The sequence below is a fragment of the Canis aureus genome, chromosome 33 (genome assembly GCF_053574225.1).
Source record: "Canis aureus isolate CA01 chromosome 33, VMU_Caureus_v.1.0, whole genome shotgun sequence".
NCBI classification, from domain to species: Eukaryota; Metazoa; Chordata; class Mammalia; order Carnivora; family Canidae; genus Canis; species Canis aureus.
The window spans coordinates 1,030,990-1,052,038 of NC_135643.1; the positions used below are offsets into that span (position 1 = coordinate 1,030,990).

A 21,049-nucleotide genomic window follows, 5' to 3' on the forward strand; every position below is an offset into this window, starting at 1 on the left:
TTTTTCTTCCAACTCTTTATTTTGAAAACTAATCGTAAATATGGAAAAGAATCAACCAAATAATAAAGTTTTTCTTTATAAAATACATGTAAAAGGAGTCACAGGGTTGGAATGATACCATTTTGTAACCCCTAAAAAATTAATGGATCTAAGTACTGATCACCAATGGCTACTGCTAACACAACAAAAAAGACATCACTGACATTATATACCTCTTAATAAAGAATGCAATATAGTCTTACAGCCAAAGTGTCTAGATCCAACCCAATTTACAAGAAACAGAGAAGACTACATACAAAATATGTTAAACTATACCACAGGAATGCAATCTAGTAAAGTCCTGACTTGAAAAACTGTATAGAACAAGTATCTGATTTAGCAAATTGTAAAAACAAACAAACAAAAAAGGGCTAACAGGGGAACTTAACAAAGTTTGAAGACAAATAAAACTAAATAATAATGTTTACACTTAAACTTATATGACAAAATTATAAAGTCAAGTAAAGAACAGGTCACCATGAAAGACAGAATTATAGTTCCTCTGACAGGGCAGTGACTGCAAGGGCAATGTGAAGAGTTTCTCAAGTGGCTGGCCAGGGCCACTGCCTGGCACAGGCAGTGGTTACAGGTGTTCACCTTATATATAATTCATTAAGCTGTACTTTTGTGCTGTTTTCTGTGTTACTTTCAGCAACGAAAGTTCAACAGAATGCTATTAAACAGAATGCTATTAAACATATTAACATATGCTATTAAACATATTAAACACAGAGGGTTAATAATCCTCATCCTGTCAGTCAGTCTTCTCTTCTCCCCAGTTGCTATCATCATATATAAACATGAGAAGTAGCTTTTGGAATTTTGTGGAACTAATACTGATAAATCTTCAAAAAAAAGAGATATCCACTAAAGTGTTTTGAACAGTGCACTCAATGTTAGGTATATGTTACAGTTTTATATTTGAAGTAGGATGAAGGCCTCTTATACTTACTAGTTTGCTGTTGCTGCTGCTGTGTATTAAATCCTCCAAATCCCAGTCCTGTTCCCAAACCAGTACCTAAACCAGTACTACTTCCAGTTGTTGTGCCAAAACCAGTACCAAATCCAAAACCTTTGTTCTGAGTACCACCAAAGAGTCCTTTGAAGGAAAAATTTAAATTGCGTAAGTTAAAAAAAAAAAAAAAGAAGAAGCTGATGTCTAGTTCATTCACTTTACAAATGATTTAGATATCTTCTTACCAGTAGCGCCTGTGTTAGCTGGAGCAGAAAAGCTGAAAGCAGAACCTGCTGTTGTAGATGTTGTCCCAAATCCTCCAAACCCACCTAATTTAAAAAGGATAAATAAAACAGAAAGGAAGAATCTTTTGTATGCATTAATTTCTTTTTTCAAATTATTTTACGTCATTGCCACATAAAAAGACAAAATAGTTTGATCTAATTTTTCCTTTCTCTACTTTCAACTTCAGTTTTTAAAAAACTACGCTACTCATCATGAAGTCAGTATGTTGCAAGAAATAATGACTAAGTATTTAAAATAGAAATAACCACAATGCAATATATACCCTTCAAACTAAAGGGGTGATTAACAGTTACAGCTAAGAAAACGTTAAGCCTATTACCATGCTTAACAAACTCTAAAATGACTATGCATGTACTTTTTAGAGTAGGAGTTGCAAATTCAAATGCCTACAAGATTAAGGCTGATAACATTAAAGAGTGAAATAGACTGGATGTTTACTGACTGATAGAACTGCTCAATGTGAATAGTTTTTAAAAGTGGCAGCAATTTCTAAATTCCAGCAGATTACTGCTCTGGGAGAATGGTAGTTTCGTAGTGTTGTATGTTTCATTTTTCCTAAGAGAAACAGAGGATCTAAATTTTCTATGTGAAATTTACAGAATTTTAAACCCTAATTCATTTGGGGGAGAGGGGCAAAAACTCAAATGTTTTTATTTTTTTTTAAAGATTTTATTTATTTATTCACGAGGCAGAGAGAGAGAGAGAGAGAGAGAGGCAGAGACACAGGCAGAAGGAGAAGCAGGCTCCATGCAGGGATATGGGCCTTGATCCCGGAACTCGGGATCACACCCTGGGTGGAAAGCAGGTGCTAAACCACTGAGCCACCCAGGCATCTCAAATGTTTTTAAAATAGTGTGAAACATCATATCAGCAGATTGTGGGGCCAGTTTGCAGCTTTGGGTTTGATGAATTAACTTGTATTTCAGCTTATATTTCTACTTAGTCTTCATGAAAACTTTGCAACTTTCTAAAGGAAACATACTGACCTCCCTACAACAAGAATGTTTCTTGAAGAAAGAGATATGGGGGGAGAAACAAGCTCCAACTGGAATGCAGTAGTAGGAAAGGAGAGTGGAACTAGCATAGTTCTCTGCACCAGTTTGGCAACCGACAGATACAGACACACACATTTTTTAGGTAAGTTTAGAGATGAAACTAATCTTAACCATATGTAATTTGACATATGAATGGGATGGAATATAGACAATCTAATATTGTTTTATGTTTTTTCCTTATTGTCAGTTTTTACCTGATTACCAATGTGGTGCCAAAAAGACTTTTAAGAAAAATGGGGAACCCTGGGTGGCTCAGCGGTTTAGCGCCTGCCTTTGGCCCAGGGCGCCATCCTGGAGTCCTGGGATCGAGTCCCGCGTCAGGCTCCTGGCATGGAGCCTGCTTCTCCCTCTGCTTGTGTCTCTGCCCCTGTCTATCATGAATAAATAAATAAATCTTAAAAAAAAAAAAAAAAGTCTGAACCATTAGTGCTGCATTATGCCACAGTTTTTCACAATTCTAACTTCTAATTTCCTATATTTCTAGTTTAAGAGATAGATTCATGTTACATAAAGGATATAAGAAAGAAAAAACCTCAACCTTTTGATATTCACCATATAATTTTGATTTGGAAAATTACTCAAGAATAGACTGCATACTGTAGACATAACCAAATAGGCTATTTTCTTGTAGGTTCTATTGCAGTACTGCAAACTGTAAACATTTGGACTAAAAAAAAAAAAAAATCAACTAAAAGTATAAAACACTGCTCTCAATCTTTTTCATTATCTTCCCTTACATAGAATAACTATGATATATTCTGATTTGGCTACACAATATTAGTAGCTTATCATGGTTCCTAATACCAAAAATGTAATAGTGAATCTGTTAAGATACAAAATAAACAAGAATTTAAAAAAAATAAAAAAAATAAGAATTTCTATCATCCCTTTGCTGAAGGTTCAGTTACTGAACATACATAGAAGTGGTTAAAATACAGTTATATTATCACAACTCAACACTTAACAGTGATAACTCCAAATGAACATGAAATCAAGCAAATACCAATAAGTTTATTTATTGTTGTTGAATTACAAGCTGGGTGGCTTTGTTCAGAAACACAAATTTCAAAATACAGCTGTTTTACCCAGTGCCAATTTTAAGCAAATGGAAAAATAAATGTGCATGACAGTAAATGACAGTGATACACGATCACTTTAAATATACCTTAACGACAAGGACTGTTTTATCTTTGGAATTCAAGGAATTCAAACGTATTCTTCAAAACATTTCAAATCAGATGCCGAGGTGATATTCGTACTGCTCTAACAAATACTGCACAAATACCAGACTTTCCAAATAAATTTTAGGGAATAAATAATGTTTACAAAATGCATATAATTGGCATGGGTATAAGTGGCATAATGCAAGAGAATATGGACAATATATTCATATACGAGCAGCAGAGGAACAAGACTTTTCTATAGGATAACTATGTAAAATACACAGACCTATCTTAAATTTATATATACATATAAACACATTACAGTCTGTGCTTTGCAAATTTCCAATGAGCTTCAATCCATATAGGTACTAAAATCTTCATTATTATTTAATACAAATATGTCTAGCCTACCTACTAGCCTCCATGCTATCTGACAAATTAAACTGCTCTACTTATTTCTCAAAAAAATCCTGTAAAAAACCAAGACTCTTTAAAATTACATATCTTACAGAAATGCATCCTAATCTGCCGAGTGGACCAAAGGAATACATTGTTGTTGCTAAACACATTTTAAAAATACAGGATGTTGCTGTTCGTATAAGACTTGTTTCTCTTGGGAAACACAAAGACAGTCGAATGAAATTGCAATGAAAGATGCAGGAAAGATGGGGAAAAAAAAAAAAAATGACTGCAGGAGTCCAAGAATCCCAGAGAAAAGGGCCTGACTGGTGAGTTTCTGTTTTGTAAGAGATAAGATAAACAATTTGGAAAACATATTCTACTTCAAATAATCCGTTCCAGATTCTTACCACTTGGAAGGTATATTCTGTCGGATCGAATGCAAGTTCAACAAAGGAACATCACAACTTGCAAGGCTTCTAAAAACCAAATCTTTTAAGACAGTCGGAGCTAGATGCAAACGTTTTTGATTCGACTCTAGGGAATGAATGAACGTCCTTTCCCCTTTAGGCAAGTCGCTGCTCTTCCCAAAACTCGGAGCTGCGAAATATTCTTGGACTCCGGCTCCCAACATCGTCACACGTACGACCCGCAGTATCTACCTGCACTTGCCAGACTGTTACCAAAATTGAACGGAGTCGCCGAGGTAGTAGAAACACCGAAATTCCCAATATTAAAGTTCACTGCAGGATTAGCAGTTAATCCGAAACCCCCAAAATTAAACCCACTGGCGGTGGAGTTGGCAGTCTCAAGCCCACCAAATCCTGATCGGCGTGTAGGCACAGAAACAAAATTTTAAAACGGGGGAGGGGGGAGAAAAAGAAAAGAGAAAAGAAAAGAAAAGGAAAAGAAAGCAAGACAAGGGTTAGAAGAGTCAGCAGGTCTCACAGAAGCGAACGAGGACAAACCTCGACTTAGCTCCAGCGGGTTAAGAAAGCGGAGGTGGAGGCGGGGACGGGAGGGAGGAGCCCGAGCGCGAGGTCCCGCAGCCCCGACCCAAGGGCCCGCCCCGAGCGGCCGCCGCGCAGCCCCGACCCGCCAGCCCCAACCGGACCTCGGGGCCCCGGGGGCTCGGGCGGGGAGAGCCGGGCCGCCGTCCGGCAGCGGGAGCGCGGAGCCGCCGTCTGGCCTCCGGAGGGCCCCCGGCGGCGGGAAGCGGACCCCGGGAGGGCGACGCTGTGCGGGGAGCCACGGGCTGGGCCTCGGAACCCCCGCGGCCTCCTCAGGAGCCGCCCGGGTCCGCTCAGCCGCGGCCCCTGGCCCGGAGCCCCCGGAGTCCCCAAGCAGCCAGGACACCCCCAGGGTCTCCGGGCCGCACAGGCTCGGGCCGGGGGGCTGCACCGGGGGCCGCCCCTCCTTCCCGGGAGGACCACTCACCCGCGGGGGCCGCGGGGGCCGCGGCGGTGCCAGAGGTGCCCGAGGGAGCCCCGAAGTTGAAGGCCATGTCGCGCGAGCAGGGGACGCAGGCGCCGCCCCCACGACACTCGGTGCGCGCCGCTCTTCAGTCCCGCCGAGAGCCGCCTCCGGCTCACCGAGTTCCGGCCCTTTTCTGGCCGCGCCTCGGAAGCCCGAACGCCGGAAGCGCAGGGGCGGGGCCTGGCGGGAGCGCGCCGGGTCCGCCCGCTTCCGGGGCCTGAGCGCGTCCCGCGGCGCAGGGCGTGACGTCGCGGCGGTGCCGCGGGCCCCGGGCTCAGCGCCTCAGGGAGGGCCCGGGCGGAGGCGGGCTCCGCTGCTGACGGGCGTGTGGCGGGGACCGGGCGGGAGGCCGCGATCCCCGTCTCCGCAGCGCGGAGCCCACGGTCACGCCGGAGCTCACGAGGACCCCGAAGCGGCCTCTTTCCCGTGTTCTACCGCCCCGAGTCGTCTGGGAGTCGGCACGTGGGCAGGGACAGGCCCCACCGTGCGCGCCCTCCTCTGCCAGCGGCGGCCTCGGGGCAGCGGGTGCCGAGGAGCGGACTCCAGCCCCGGACTGCGGTGAGTCGGGGGGCCCCTCTGCTTGGACTGTCTTGGCTTTTTGCGTCTTGCAGGCCGGGCGTGCATCTCAGTGACGACTTGACGTGGGATCCCTGCGGGGCAGCGGTTGGGCGCGACCCTGGAGACCCGGGATCCAGTCCCAGTCGGGCTCCCTGCGTGGAGCCTGCTTCTCCCTCTGCCTGTGTCTCTGCCTCTCTCTCTCTCTCTCTCTCTCTCTCTGTGACTATCATAAATAAATAAAAATTAATAAATAAAAATTAAAAAAAAAGACTTGACGTTCCGCTCCGAGGTGGAAGGACGCCCCGACCCCGCTGAAGGCCTCCAAGCGTCTCCCTGACGCCGGCTCCTCTTCCGGGCAGTACTGGCCTAGCATTTTTCCTATTCTTGTTTATAAATGCATTTTTTTTGTTTGTTTTTAAGACACGCACAGGTGTATTTGAAATTGATTTTTTGACTGTACGGTACTGAAAATTTTCTCGAGATGATGGAAGATGTCGACACTGGCATCTGCGATCCATGCCCAAGTGTTGATCTCTCTGCACCGTCCTCCTAAGACAAGGGCGGTAACGAGCTAGAAACCAGCAGGGGAAGGTGTTTATCTCCTGCTCTCTCAAATGAGTCGTATTAATAATCATTATTGCAAAAAATAATAATAATAATCATTATTGCAAAATAATGTAACGATAATTTATTAATAATAAAGTAATAATGATTTTCAAAAAGAATTTATTGTTGATATCTCAGAATAAATGCTGCATCACATTGATTTTTTTGCAGACTTTCGCCTGCAGTATTTTGTAATTTGGACACTTCACCTCTCGTGAGAGAAAAGACATCCCACTGTTGTACATCAATCATTGAAAAGAAAAGGAATACACGAAATTAAGAATTATGGAGATTGTACAAATAGTGGGAAGTTTCGAAGCAAGTAAAGACTATATCAGTTAGGAAAGGTGTATATGTATGTTTTGAGCATCTACTTTATTTCACACGTTATAGCAACAAATGTGTCATCCAAAGTATGATAGTCATGGTGGTAAATAAAAAAAAATTTTTAAATAAAAGGTGTTAACAGGTTTCTTTGAGAAGGGTATCTGTTTAGGTTCTTTTTTTTTTTTTTTCTTCAATAACAAACCTTATAGAATTATTTGATTCTTAAATCTGTGTGCTTAAATACCTAAATAAAAACAATAACAAAAGCCATTGTGTCTATCAAAATTACAAATCCTTGGACCCAGCTACTTCTAGGAATTTATCTTATAAACGATTTGGCAAAATTATGCGACACAAAGTTATTGGTGCAGCATTGTTTATAATAACCAGTGACTGGAAACAAACGGGTTTGCCTAAAAAGCAGCATTTATACAAATGAATACGATTCAGGCATGAAATGGAAACAGCAAAGCTCTTTACTGAAAAGAAAGATCTCAAAGATGTATTACATAGAAAACAATTAGAAAACTGTCTATGGCATGCTACAATTTTAGTGACTGAAAAAAAGTTTAGAATATATAAATATACATTTTCGTATAAACTATTCCTGGAAAAGTATATATTAAAAAGTGAGTAAATTAGTTGCCTCTGGGAGGATGAAGAGGGTGGAGGAAGACTTTTCACTGTAAACCCATTTTATGCTTCTTGAAAATGTAAACGGTTTACCTGTTCAAAAATTAAATCATGGCAATAGTAACTGCAAGAGTCCCAGTGAGAGCACTGATGCAGGGAAGAGGACCCCAGGGTGAGACACAGAGCAGATGGCCTTGATGACTAATGGGATGTGGAGGGAAGGCAGGGAAGGAGTCTAGCGAGAGTCCTGCTTCCTAGCAGGTACAACTGGGTAGATGGTGATGCCGTTCCCCAGCAATGGGAATTTGGAACGAAGACAAGGAAAAATTAATTTACCTTTTTTTTACTTTCTGGATTTGGGGACAGTCTGGCTGAGGATATCCAGCATGTGTTTGGTACGTGTGGCTGAGGTTAAACAGAGATTTGTGTTTTGGTTGTAGGTGTTTAGGTTGTCACTGAAGTCAGGGGGTCCATGAGATTGTCAGGAAGAGTTACCAAGTGAGAAGTTGCAGCTGATCACAGGAATTGAGAGAACAAACAGCCCTCAAGGGAACCTGAGAGAGTATGGCTGGAGAGCTAGGAGAACCCGCAGAGTGAAATCACAGAAATAATGGATGGAAGGGGAGAAAGACTGGGGATGAAAGGAATGGGTGAATGTTTCTTCCATAGGAAGCCTTCCCTGATTACCTTTTCTAAAATAACACATTCCTATCTTGTCACTGTGGCTACTTAAATATTCTTAGTACTTACTACCACCTATTTATTGCTTCCCAGATTTAATATAAGATTGTGAGGTAGGGAACTGTTTTGTTTTTGTTTTTACTGCTTGTATCCCTACTGCTAACAGAGTGCCTGCCCCCGTGACAGACCTTACTCAGGACCATGGAACCGATGAATGAGTTCTTTGACCTGTCCCTCTCCCTTGCCTTTCCCATATTCATCTTCAAGTCCCACATATTTTATCTTTTAAACATTTGTAAAATATTTCATCCCCACTGCCATCTCCACAATTGAAATTACCATAATCTTTTGCCTAGATCAGGGATCAGCTAATGATGGCCCAACGTGGACTGTCGTCTATTTGTATAAATACAGTTTTATCAGAACACAGACACATCCGTTTGTTTACATGTTGTCTACAACTGCTTTTATTATACAAGAGCAGACTTGAGTAGTTGTGACAAGAGAGGCTTGCAAAGCCAGAACTTTTTCATCTGGCCCTTTATAGACAAGGTTTGCCAACCCCTACCCAGACACAGCAGGACTGTGGCACTGGGACTTCATTCTGGGTTGCCTGGACAACAAGCTAGCTGTGGCTAAGAGTTCCCCTTCTGCACCCAAGCTCAGGGCCCATGGAACCAGAGTTTTCTTTACCCCAGTGGTGGAGACTGTAACATTCCATAGGCAGCTGCATTCACAGACAATTTCTATAAAGCATCCACCTCAGTCCCAACTGCCTGTTGCTCGGTGGCTTGTACATTCCTTCATTGACAGGACTGTTTCTTCATGCTTGCTCCTTAAAAGAGGGGACTAGAAGGCAGATGTGTGTGTGCTCCTTTGTGAGACCAAACAGGACTCTGGCCCATATTGGCCTCTCCATGGGATGACAAGAAATGGAGGATCTGTGCCTTTTTTCTTGCTGTCCTGCCCCTATATATCTTTATTTCCCCCAATAAAGCCCCTGCTATGCGGCTTTGTGGTAGACACCCCGAGGCAAGATCCATCTTGCATGCCAACGGAGACCCCAAAGGGACCCACCTAACACAGCAGCCTCCAAACTGACCACCCTGCATTCATGTAGACTCTTCCAGTTCATTCACCTTGCAGTTAGTGTAGGCCTTTCTAAAACCTGCCACGTGTCCCATTTCTCTCCCGTCTCCCAAAATCCAATTTACAACAATCAATGGTTTCCCATTGGTCTTAAAATAGACCTTTTGGTCTTTAAACTGGCTTAGTAAGACCCAACTTGACCTGGACCCTGCCTTTCTCTCCAACCTTATCTTCCACTTTTCTTCCCTCTGAACTCCAAGCAAATATTTTCTGTTACTTGTAAATGTGTTTCTTCCTGTTCCTGGCCATGACCTCTTTCCTCTGAAATGTTTCACTTTGCCTAATTACACCTAGTCTTCAGTCTCAGTAAATGCTACTTCTTTGGGGAAGCCTTCCTTCAATTCCAAGCCATGTTCCCAGAGTATCATGAAACTTAGTTGAAATTTTACATTTATGATTATTTGGTTGCTGTTTCCCCTGGTAGACTGTAAGATCCAATAGCCTAGTTAATAGTGCCTGGCATAAAGGGGCTACCCAATAAAATCTGTTGAATACATTATTTTAAAGTATAATGTAGAAAGAAGCTAGGCCCTAAAGACCACACACTATATGAGTTTCCTTCTATGAAATGTCCAGAAAAAGCAAATCTATACAGAGAAAGTAGATTAGTGGCTTCTTGGGGCTGGGAATGGGAATGGAGATTAACTATAAACCAGCATGAGGAATTTTAGTGAGGTGATCATGTTCTAAAACTACATTTAAATCTAGATTTACTAAATCTAAATTTAGTAAATTTACTAAAAACCATTGTGTTGTGCTTTTAAATTTTTATGGCATGAGAGTTATGGCTCAATAAAGGTTTAAAAATAAAATATATATTAGTCGAATACATGAAAGACTACAGTTATCACTGGAAATGGGAACTTTATCTTGTGTTAGTTAGGTGTGTATCCATGTTTCTGGACTTTCTATTCTCTATCACTCACCCTATACCACACTTTCTTAATTACTGTTCATGGGTATGTATATGCTTTAATACCTGGCAGCACCTGTCACCCCTTATCAGTATTCTTTTAAATATATTTTCTGGACCGTTCTTCTTGATTTGAAATAATGCAGATTGGTATGTTACCACATTCCAGATGTCTCTATATACCTTTGAGAAAACAGAAATAGATATTCAGAGTTCCCCTTATGACATAAGCCAGCTAAAATCAAATTCAGGGTTCCTTGGAAGCACGTACATTGGGGATCAAGTGTCCTGGATACATAAAGACGTTTATAACACTGAGCTAAGATATGTTATGACTGATCTGAATTTGCTCTGATTCCAGAAATAAGATGCAGTATTATTTGGATGGGAAAGATTTTAAAGGTAGTCTTAATTTGGAGACTAATAATTTCAGTAGCAATGTCTGTAGAAATGTAGGTCCACTACCTCTCCCATAGCTCTCTGGCCCTGCCAGGCCCTTCTGGGTGGACTTGCATGCACTTAGTTCATGTTTACCTGGAAGCAGGCATGAATAAGGATGTTAGTGCAGGTAGGTTATTTGGGAGGAAGCAGCAGTCGAAGGGGTGGTGGTGGAGGGGGGCTTGGGGAGTGTGAGACAGGGAAGGAAGAAATGATGATATGAAGGCAATCCTACTGTGGGCAGTCCTAGTTGAGGAACCACATAGAATGAACCTCTGAGGACTGAAGTACTTATCAGCTGATTCCTGCCCCCTTGGTTAAGGGTCAATACCTGGGTCTCCTGAGCCCTCAGGGCTTCTGTGGGACTTCGAGGGTTCTGGAGAAAGCCCTCGGGCAGATGAGCACAGCATAGAACCTGCTTCAAGTTCGACTTGTCAGGCTGCCTAGAACTGTCCACCACAGCTGAACAGAAGTCACAAATGGCCCGACAGATGAGATTCAGGCCTGCATCTGTCAAGAGGCAAAGAGCATCTTTCAAATGAAACTCTCGAGATGAGTGGTCATCTGATGACATACCATTTCCAGTGCAATTTCATATAAATAGTTTTATTAGCGAAATACTCCATTGCATTAAGGATAGAAGTAAACACGTCAAGAATCACATGAAATGAACCAACTATTTAAGCTACAGTAAGAACATTCTGCTCAATATTCTGTTTAATAGCCATGAGCAATTAAGTCCACTAATAATGCCCAGAGGGCCAAGTGTGAAGGTCACCTTCTGCAGAACTCAAATCTCAAGCAATTTAAATTAAAAAAAGACCCTACTGGGGCAGCCCAGGTGGCTCAGCGGTTTAGCGCCGCCTTCAGCCCAGGGTGTGATCCTGGAGACCCGGGATGGAGTCCGGCATGTGGCTCCCTGCATGGAGCCTGCTTCTCCCTCTGCCTGTGTCTCTGCCTCTCTTTCTCTGTGTCTCTCATGAGTAAATAAATAAAATCTTTAAAAAAAAAAAAAAAAAAAAAGCCTACCTTAAGTAAAAACCCCAATAGGGGTTAGTCATATAGTACTTGTTCCACTTGACCATTAGCAATCTTTCTAGAGCATGAGGAAATAAAGTCCAGGAGGAAAAGCCTTGAGCTAAAAGTGGCAAAGCCCATTTGCTGTCCTGTGCTTAACTCTCAATTTTCTCTGAGAGAAGCAAGGTAAGCCTCCCTCTGGTTTTTCCCTAAGTGGAGTATCATAGTACAGGACACACATATTCTGTGATTATGAGAATCACAAAGACTTTGGGGGCCTTTCCAGGATAATGCATGAGGAATAGTTTGTTATTTTCAACCTAAAGCCAATAGGCACATTCATTCTTCTTAACCAATCTATAATCTTGACTGCAGCTTTTGGGCTTGCCACAGATTTTTCAGAAAGAATATCAAAGGGGATTCCAAGCCAAATAACTATTAAGAATCACATGGCGGTAATATATTTTTGGTCTCCCTTGCCTGTGTGGAATTCAATCTAAAGTGTAAATCAACTGTTATCATTCATAGTATTTAAAAATTTCCTCCTCACAGATGACTATACTCTGATAATAGGGTGAAACAATGAATACGCACTGGTTTACCAGTTTTATTGGTGTGGGTAAGTGGATGCACAAAAGAAGAAGGTGTGCCAATTATATAGTTTAATATTGAGAAATTTAAAGAATCTAGATATTTGGTGTTATTGAAGACAAGATATTCTCGATTTAGTTTTTCACATTTTGGTGATTTGGGATATCTATAAGTTCTCTTAATTTATAGAGAAGTTGGGAGTCAATGAATTGCCCCTTCAGGAAGGGAACATGTCACATCCTGCTTTAGTGTAGAGAGAAAGAAATTAGGGCAATGGGATTTATTGCCTCCATAGAGGAATCAGAAGCTATATTTGTGAAATCCATGGCTTGCTTTTTTTCACTTGCTTACACTGAAATCCAGTTTTAAAATTTTTTTTTTTTTTTTTTTTATTTATGATAGTCACAGAGAGAGAGAGAGGCAGAGACACAGGCAGAGGGAGAAGCAGGCTCCATGCACCGGGAGCCCGACGTGGGACTCGATCCCGGGTCTCCGGGATCGCGCCCTGGGCCGAAGGCAGGCGCCAAACCGCTGCGCCACCCAGGGATCCCCTGAAATCCAGTTTTAGACAGAAAATCCTATAAAATGATTCAGTTGTTAAGAAATTCTATGTGCACTTTGCTGGATAACTGTATAAGTTTCTCAATCAAAAATGAATAGTGAGCTTTGAGGAGGAAGAAAATTCCCTTAAATATGCTTGAACTTGTAACATATGATGGTTCCTAACCCTTTGATTTAGGTGGCACTGCAAACCACGAGGTCTTCTGAGGAGAGAGATAGTTCTGCTCCTGGGTGCCCAGGGACCTTTCTTTAAAGCATTTCCTGTGCAATATTTTAAAACACCATCGTTCATTCTGTCAGCAAGATGACTGTTGCAGGAAGTGCAAGGCACGTGTTTCTCTATTCAGTGAGTGACAGTGAGCCATAGAACTGGAAGGCACCAGATCTGAGGAAGGAAAAACACTGAGCTAGATATGGAGAGATCTCCCATACTCATAAATAACTGCACAAAGAATCACTCAATAATATTGTACTTAATAGAGTATCATATTTGGCAAGGGTGACTGGGGGAAAATATTAGACACCTGCCAGAAGCACCTCCCAGAAGCACCTTTCCACATTAAGATCATTAAACTAAAAAAGAAAAAAAAAAAGAAAAAGAAAATCCAGGCTACCCACAAATTCACAACCAGCATTTACTTCTACTCTTTATGAGAAGAATGTCCTCACCAACATTATTTTTGCATTCTCTAAATTCACAAAAGTACAAATACAAAAGCCTCAGGGGTTTATCACTCTCAACTCCAGGGTACTGCTCCACTGCATAACCTCCCCTCACCCTACCCTTTCCCTGCTTGGTTTGCAGCCAGTGTGAAAGTAGTCAAAAGATTGAATTATTTTCCTGGAGGAATTCTGAACTGAAGATTAGCATGAAATACAATAAATCACGTTTTTTAAAGAGGAAATAAGATGCATTTTAATGATGTATTGAATGAGGCTACCATTTTACCCTGGGTTCCGAACTCTTATTTACTTCTCTTTTGGGGGTGAAATGAACATAAAATAGTATTGATATATTTTGAGCACAAAGTTTGGTGAATAAAGCTTACTGAGTAAGGTTAGACCAGGGAACGTTAACAAGCGATACAGATACATTTTAACCACAACAGTTGTCACAAAATTCTGGAGCTACCAGCACCTGATAACAAAAAAATTACAAGAGTTTATTAAATACTTGCTAGACACATGGAAAACAAAACAATTTTATAAAGCCTAATAGGCAACCATGTCAGTCCATTATTTAACCTCCTGCCACAATGCTCTGGTCATTTGCCAGCACAGGGTCTCCTCCCTCCTCACTACAACAGGCAACATTCCTGTGAAGACGTGGATAGTTTCCTCATGTTGGGTCCCTGTCAGGACAGTCACAGGGCTCCTTCACCAAGCTCGGGCCTCCGTTAGGTTAGGTTCGTATGAGGGGTGCTCTTTCATCCGGAGTTCCCTGAGACTCGGAAGAGAGGGGACAGAGAGGTCAGGTATTCACTTCAGAAAGTTCTCCCAGGATGGAAAACGTTGGGGTGCAGGGGGTGGAGGAAGATGAAAGGAGGGGAGACTGACAGGATGGCGGCTGTCACACTCCCCTCTCTTGTCACTCAGCCTGCTGCTGCTCTGCCATTCAGCCCTCACCCTCTGGCGAGGCCTGCTCCAACCTCCCCTTCCCCACCCCTGATACCAGAGCAGTGCCCTTCCTGGCATCCACCTGGACTATAACCCTCATCACACTCCATGGCTTTGGCTCCTCCCTGGTTTGAAACCTGTCAGAGAACAATGTCTCAGAGGTGGGGGCTGCTCAATCATTGCTTGCTTGTTGACTCCATGAAGGCGGTTAATTGTAGGAGTAGTGATAACATACATGGGCTATCACCTGTGCTTATGGACATCTCAGTGGCGGCACGTCAGACTGCAAGTGAGATCCACACATAGAAATGGCAAAATAATTGCCTCACACCTAATTCATGCTAACTTGATGGGCACAGGTTAAGGGAAATCATGGAAGAATATAGAACACAGGGAAATCTGAGCTAATATTATTGAGATGGTTTCAACCTATTTCATTTCCTACTTCACATTTGCTTCAGACACTTAGCTGAAGCAGCTAGAAGGGGCGTGGGGGGAAGCCTTTGCTGCAAAAAAGGAAAGTTGCTGAGAATTTTAAGAAAGGATCCCACAGGAAAGGCTTATTGAAGGTTGAGCTAGGTTGGCCGGCTGGTCACTCAGGGAGGCCAACCTAACCTTATTTAGCCCACCCATTTGGTTGGGGAGTGGCAGGGGGGCTAGAGGGGGTTCCCTTCACTCCAAGAAAGTTACTGCTCCCCTGCGCCAGTCATTTCCTATGCACTGACGACTCAGCGATAGGTATCTTCTAATATAATACGATTCTTTCCAAGCAAGTCTCTGGTTGCCTTGCTCTACAATCTTCGAATTATTTCATCACATAACTAATGTTTATTGAGCTCCTACTAAATGCTAACATTGGGCCAACTGCTTTCTGTTTACTATATCATCTAATCCTTACAAAAACCTCCAAAAGCAAGCTCTCTTATCTCACCTTACAGATGAAGAACTGAGGCACAGTTTCTAGTGCCACATAACCAACCATTAAATGGCAGAATTGGGATTTGAACCTAGGCAGTCTGACACCAAAGCCCAGATGTTTAGCTGTTAAATGATCTTCCTCTCCTTTCTGGCTATTTTCAGAAACATTAAGTTTACTCCCAGGGATTCCACATCCATGAAGACAGCCCCCAAGATGGGACAATACTACTGTATTACTCCTCCCTCTTTGAGACACTCCCCTTGCTTCCCATTTGATTTAGTAGTGATGTAACCACGAAGTCACTGTGCTCAGCATAAAATCTCAGAATCCATCCTGAGGATTCTGGGTGATAGAGCCAGTTGACAGCCCTTCAATGAAGTACAGTTGACTTCCTCAGATAAAGTTATCCAGTAAGAGAGAAGTTCCTTCAGCCACTGCTCACCTCATCCATGGATCCCTGTCCTCTGCATGCAAGCCAAGTGAAGATCAAACCAAAAAACACACCCAGCGCCATGACAATGTAGGGTATGTTGGTGATGATCAAAGTAGTGTTAATCACAGACTTTAGTCGACTTGCAGTATCTTTATCAATGAGAACACTCTGGAAGGCAAGAAAATAATATCCCCCGATTACTTAATATTCAGGGTGTAGAGGTTTTTTTTTTTTTGCTATATCTCTCCTCCAAATCATTAAACACAGTTTGGGTAAGTCTTCCCATTAGCAAATCAGAGATACCGAAAATCCATTTATAAATTAGAGTAACCAGAGGGGGCATTTATTCATTTACATTTTTTTTCCCCTGAAAACATATCTTCCTTTCAAAGGAAGGAAGGTTGGAAATAGGAGGGAAAAAGTATTAAAAAATAATGAGATAATACCATCTTTTGTATCTGACGACTCCAACTCATCCTTTAAAATCCAACTCAGCGGGAATATAAGGGAAGGGAGAAGAAATGTGTGGGAAATATCAGAAAGGGAGACAGAACGTAAAGACTCCTGACTCTGGGAAACGAACTAGGGGTGGTGGAAGGGGAGGAGGGCGGGGGGTGGGGGTGAGTGGGTGACGGGCACTGAGGGGGACACTTGATGGGATGAGCACTGGGTGTTATTCTGTATGTTGGTAAGTTGAACACCAATAAAAATTATTTTATTAAAAAAAATAAAATAAAATAAAATAAAATAATTTTACTCATCAGAAAAAAAAAAATCCGACTCAGCGATTCCTGCTGCCTGCTGGGCCGGCCGCGCGCTGACCCCCGCGACCCCCGCGACCCCCGTTGCCATGCCTCGCAAAATCGAGGAAATCAAGGACTTCTTGCTGACGGCCCAGCGGAAGGACGCCAAATCCGTCAAGATCAAGAAGAATAAGGATAATGTGAAGTTTAAAGTTCGATGCAGCTGATATCTTTATACTTTGGTCATCACAGACAAAGAGAAGGCAGAGAAACTCAAGCAGTCTCTGCCCCCAGGTTTGGCAGTGAAGGAGCTAAAATGAACCTGGCCCACTGATTTGAACTGTATTAAAATTTTAAAAATTCTTAAAAAAATAAAATAAAATAAAATAAAATCCAACTCAGCAAAAAAATAAATAAATAAAATCCAACTCAGCCTAACTTCCACCCAGAAGTTTTCTCTGGCCATCTCAGGCCTGGTTAGCCCTTTATTGCTCTTTCAAATTACTCCCCTAAAACACCTCTAAAATCAATCTGCACTCTGTGTTGTAACTGTCTGTTTATCTGCAGATCTCCTTGTGACAGATTTCCAGAGGAAAGACTTATATCTCAGTCACCTCAACTTTAGGAATAGCACTCTACACACAGTAGGTGCTACATTAATGTCAGTTGGTTGAATGAATGAAACATTCCAACAATGGTATGTGGAAAGTATAATTTATTGTTTTGGTTAATCTCTACTAATCAAGACCAGAGGTCTCGGGGCACCTGGCTGACTCAGTTAGTAGAGCATGAGACTCTTGGGCTCTAGGCTGTAAGTTCTAGGTTATAAGTTCAAGCCCATGTTAGGTGTAGAGATTACTTAAAAATAAAATCTTTAAAAAAATGCTTCTTAAAAAAAATACATTTCTTAAAAAAGACCAGAGGTCTCAGTAGAGTGTCCAAGGAAGTCTTGAGGCTCACTAGAATTCCAGAGGGTGTTGATAACCAAGAAAATGTTCTAGGATAACACTTTCTAAACAGAACAAAGATCTTATCTCTGTAAATTACAATGAGTGAGGTGTCTGGAGAACTTAATTTCATAAAAATTATGAGCAACAAATGAAACTTTCGGCTTAATTTAGGCTGAATCTGTACTAGACTGAAACAAAGGATGGGTTTCTAGGGCTGGTGGTTCCAGCAACTGACCAAGATCCATCCATGTTAGAGTCTCCTTCTCTGAAAAAAGGAAGTGGGAGAGCAATCTCAAGGTCACCTCAAGGTTTAATGTTTTCTTTTTCTAGAGTAAAGTCAAATTCTTTCTAGGGAGGCACCGAAAGCACAAGGTTTTACTCTGTAATTCCCTGGACTCAATATAGTCTTCAACCAAAAAGCAAAGTAAAGCAAAGGCTGAGTTGGAGGGGACTTCAAATATGCCATAACTATGAACATAAGCTGCCAGAACAGGGTCCTTCCTTGTTTTCAAAAAGCCCTGCTTTCATGTGCCTCTCCACAAACAAGAACAGTGATGAGCAATGAGCAAGCAACAGGAGCAATCACAAATAGATTCTACAAGTTGGTAAGTATTGCCTAAATTTTTCCTATGGAATGATAAAAGCCTTATCTTAGAATTGTAAGCACAAACCCTTCAAAAGTTTATAAATGTGGCTACCAAAGTAAAGCCAAATGAAAAAAAAAAAAAAAAAAAAAAAGAGAGGGCAGCCTGGGTGGCTCAGCGGTTTAGTGCCACCTTCAGCCCTGGGGGTGATCCTGGAGTCCTGGGATGGAGTCCCATGTTGGGCTCCCTGCATGGGGCCTGTTTCTCCCTCTGCCTGTGTCTCTGCCTCTCTCTCTTCTCTGTGTCTCTCACGAATAAATAAATAAAATCTTTATAAAAAAAAAAAGAAGAATGTTATAAAACTGCATCTACAGGATGGTCTCAACTATCTAATATCAACACTAGAAAAATACTAAGAGACAACATAAGCAGATGTCAGCTATACTTGTCTTTGAGGGACAGTTTATCAGTGATTCACTTGTTAAATATTAAAAAAAATTTTAATTGAGGTATAATTGACACATAACATATTAGTTTTGGGCGTACAAGATAATGATTCAATATCTGTATGGTAATTCACTTCTAAAATACAGATTTTTAGTTTTCCAAGAGGTCTATAAAGAGCATGTGTTCATTTTACGAAGCGTAAGATGTTAAATTATATATATATTTTTTGTTGTTGTTAAATTATATTTTACAAAGGTATCATTGGAAACAATTTTACAACATTTTTGAGTAAAACGAAGCAAGTCAAGAACAAAACAATGTCAGTGTGGCCCAGGTTTTGTGAAAGTTATTTTAATTTTCCTTTTTCTTGCCAATCCCTGTTACTGAATCTTCTACACAGAACAAGTTTAGGGAACAGAAAAAATAATTAAAACTTTTTTAAATGACGCTACTGTTAACAACCGAAGCAAGCCAATCAAGTATTTATTGGAGAAGGAACACCCTTACAAGTGTATTCCCCCACAAAACTGGGTGGAAGAAAGAGGGAACTTGAGGATATGTGTGTGTATATATATAATAAATGCACGTGATTCATAAAAGAATTTATCAAAAGTGTCTTACATAGCAGGTGTTTTCTGAGCTTTCCAAAAACAAAGTTTTTACTTGCAAAACTTCAATTTATATCTAACATCTAGGGATAAAATTTTTGTGGGTACATTGTGAAAGAAAGAAATATTTCATTAGGGAAACCCTTTTTGTTTGAACTATGACACGATCTATGTCCTATGATATATGTTTGTTTACCAGAAAGTAAGAAAAACCCTCAATGCTATATAAAAGATAAGGCAACCACACACCAGTAAAATTAATGAGAATGTATCTCATTTTATTCAGTCATTTCTTTAACCACCATACATAAAACTTTCATGTAATATTGCTAATCATTTTAATTTTACCCACTTTTTCTCCTGCTCAACTACATGAATGGTAAACTGATAACATTCTACAAACCGGGAGAGTTTCAAAGATGGAGGAGATGCAAAGAAAGGTTTAACTGCCCATCTGTCTGAGTTTTGGCTATTTTTTTTGCTTCGACAGTGTCTGACATTACTTCACTTACCTTTGCATTTTGTTTCTTACATAACCAGCTTCTCAGAAGACAGAACCCAAAATATGTTCTTGAGAAAGGAAATTTTGATTCTGTCATTTTCAAATCTCAAACATTGGCAGCCTCATATAAACATATAAACAAATTTTCTGAGGACAGATTTTTAAAAATCACCTTTCTCCCTTTCTCACATCTTAAATTACAGAGCTACAATAGTAGACATCATAATGGAAGTTTTCCAAGCTTCCACAAGTAAAATATATATGTGGCTCCCTCCCGGGACTTACCTCATTGATATACATCACTGGGAAAACCATGGTTCTAATGTTTCCTGTTTCACTAGAAAGACAAAAGGTGACAAATCAAAACCACAATGAGATATCACCTTATACCTGTTAGAATGGCTAGTATCAAAAGGCAAAAGGAGTAAGTGTTGGTGAGGATGTGGATGTGCCCTGTTAGTGGGAATGTAAATTGGTGCAGCCACTAGGGCAAACCGTATGGAGGTTCTGAAAAAAATTAAAACAGAACTACAATATGATGCAGCACTTCCACTTTCGGATATTTAGCCAAAGAAAATGAAAATACTAACTCAAAAAGATATATGCACCCCTATGTTCACTGCAGTATTTTTTCCAATAACCAAAATATGGAAACAACCAAAGTGTCCATCAATGGATGAATAAAGAAAACATTATATATATATACATATAATCACACTGGAATACCATTCAGCCATAAAAAAGAATGTCACAATCTGCCATTTGTGACAGACCCTGAGGAAGCTACACTAAGTGAAATGAATCAGACATAGAAAAACAAATACTGTATATTCTCCTTTATATGTGGAATCTAAAATAAACAAACAAAACAAAAAACCAAGCTCACAGACACAGAGGACAGACTGCTGGTTGTCAGAGTTAGGGGTAGGGGGGTTGGCAAAATGGATGGAGGGAGTCCAAATGTACAAACTTCGAGTTATAAAATAAGTAAGTCCTAGGGATGTGAAGTACAGCATGGCTATTTTAGTTAATAGTACTGTAATGCATAGCTGAAAGTTGCTATGAGAATAGAACTTAAAAGTTCTCATCCCAAGAAAGAAATTCTGTGCCTACTGTGGTGACAGATAATAACTATTATTATTATTGTGGTGATTGTTTTGTAATATATAAAAAAAAATCAAATCATTATATTGTATACTGGAAACTAATATAATGTATGTCAATTATACCGCAATTTATAAAAAGACAAAATATGAGATTATTTTATAGACATCCTGGCCCAGAGAGATAAGTTGTGTGAGCAGGGGGAGGGGCAGAAGAGGAGGGAGAATGACAAGCAGACCCCCACTGAGGGCTGAGCCCAATGTGGGGCTCCATCC

The 21,049-nt window shown here is 41.0% G+C and overlaps 2 protein-coding genes and 1 pseudogene across 7 annotated transcripts in view; 1 reads left to right on the top strand and 2 right to left on the bottom strand.

The window, feature by feature from the left end:
- The window catches only part of NUP54 (nucleoporin 54), a 31,076-nt gene extending 25,541 nt beyond the window's left edge, over nucleotides 1-5,535 (bottom strand). The window contains exons 1-4 of one of the 2 annotated variants that reach the window (XM_077882524.1): nucleotides 5,355-5,535; nucleotides 4,580-4,741; nucleotides 1,240-1,323; nucleotides 992-1,138 (exon numbers count right to left, since the gene is read on the bottom strand). In XM_077882524.1, the coding sequence (XP_077738650.1) occupies nucleotides 992-1,138; nucleotides 1,240-1,323; nucleotides 4,580-4,741; nucleotides 5,355-5,421 (460 nt within the window). In that variant the 5' untranslated portion in view covers nucleotides 5,422-5,535. The remainder of the gene's footprint in view (nucleotides 1-991; nucleotides 1,139-1,239; nucleotides 1,324-4,579; nucleotides 4,742-5,354) is intronic. The other variant, XM_077882525.1, reaches the window with a different exon arrangement.
- Nucleotides 5,536-5,631: 96 nt separating this feature from the next.
- On the top strand, nucleotides 5,632-16,939 carry LOC144304096 (large ribosomal subunit protein eL38 pseudogene; annotated as a pseudogene). Its single transcript, XR_013371072.1, has 2 exons — nucleotides 5,632-5,951; nucleotides 16,601-16,939. The product of XR_013371072.1 is annotated as a large ribosomal subunit protein eL38 pseudogene (transcript).
- SCARB2 (scavenger receptor class B member 2) overlaps nucleotides 13,489-21,049 on the bottom strand; it is a 75,321-nt gene continuing 67,760 nt past the window's right edge. For 3 of the 4 annotated variants that reach the window (XM_077882526.1, XM_077882528.1, XM_077882529.1), the window contains 3 exons: nucleotides 19,956-20,007; nucleotides 15,846-16,004; nucleotides 13,489-14,314 (listed from right to left, as the gene is read on the bottom strand). In XM_077882526.1, coding sequence (XP_077738652.1) covers nucleotides 14,270-14,314; nucleotides 15,846-16,004; nucleotides 19,956-20,007 — 256 coding nt within the window. In that variant the 3' untranslated portion in view covers nucleotides 13,489-14,269. The remainder of the gene's footprint in view (nucleotides 14,315-15,845; nucleotides 16,005-19,955; nucleotides 20,008-21,049) is intronic. The other variant, XM_077882527.1, reaches the window with a different exon arrangement.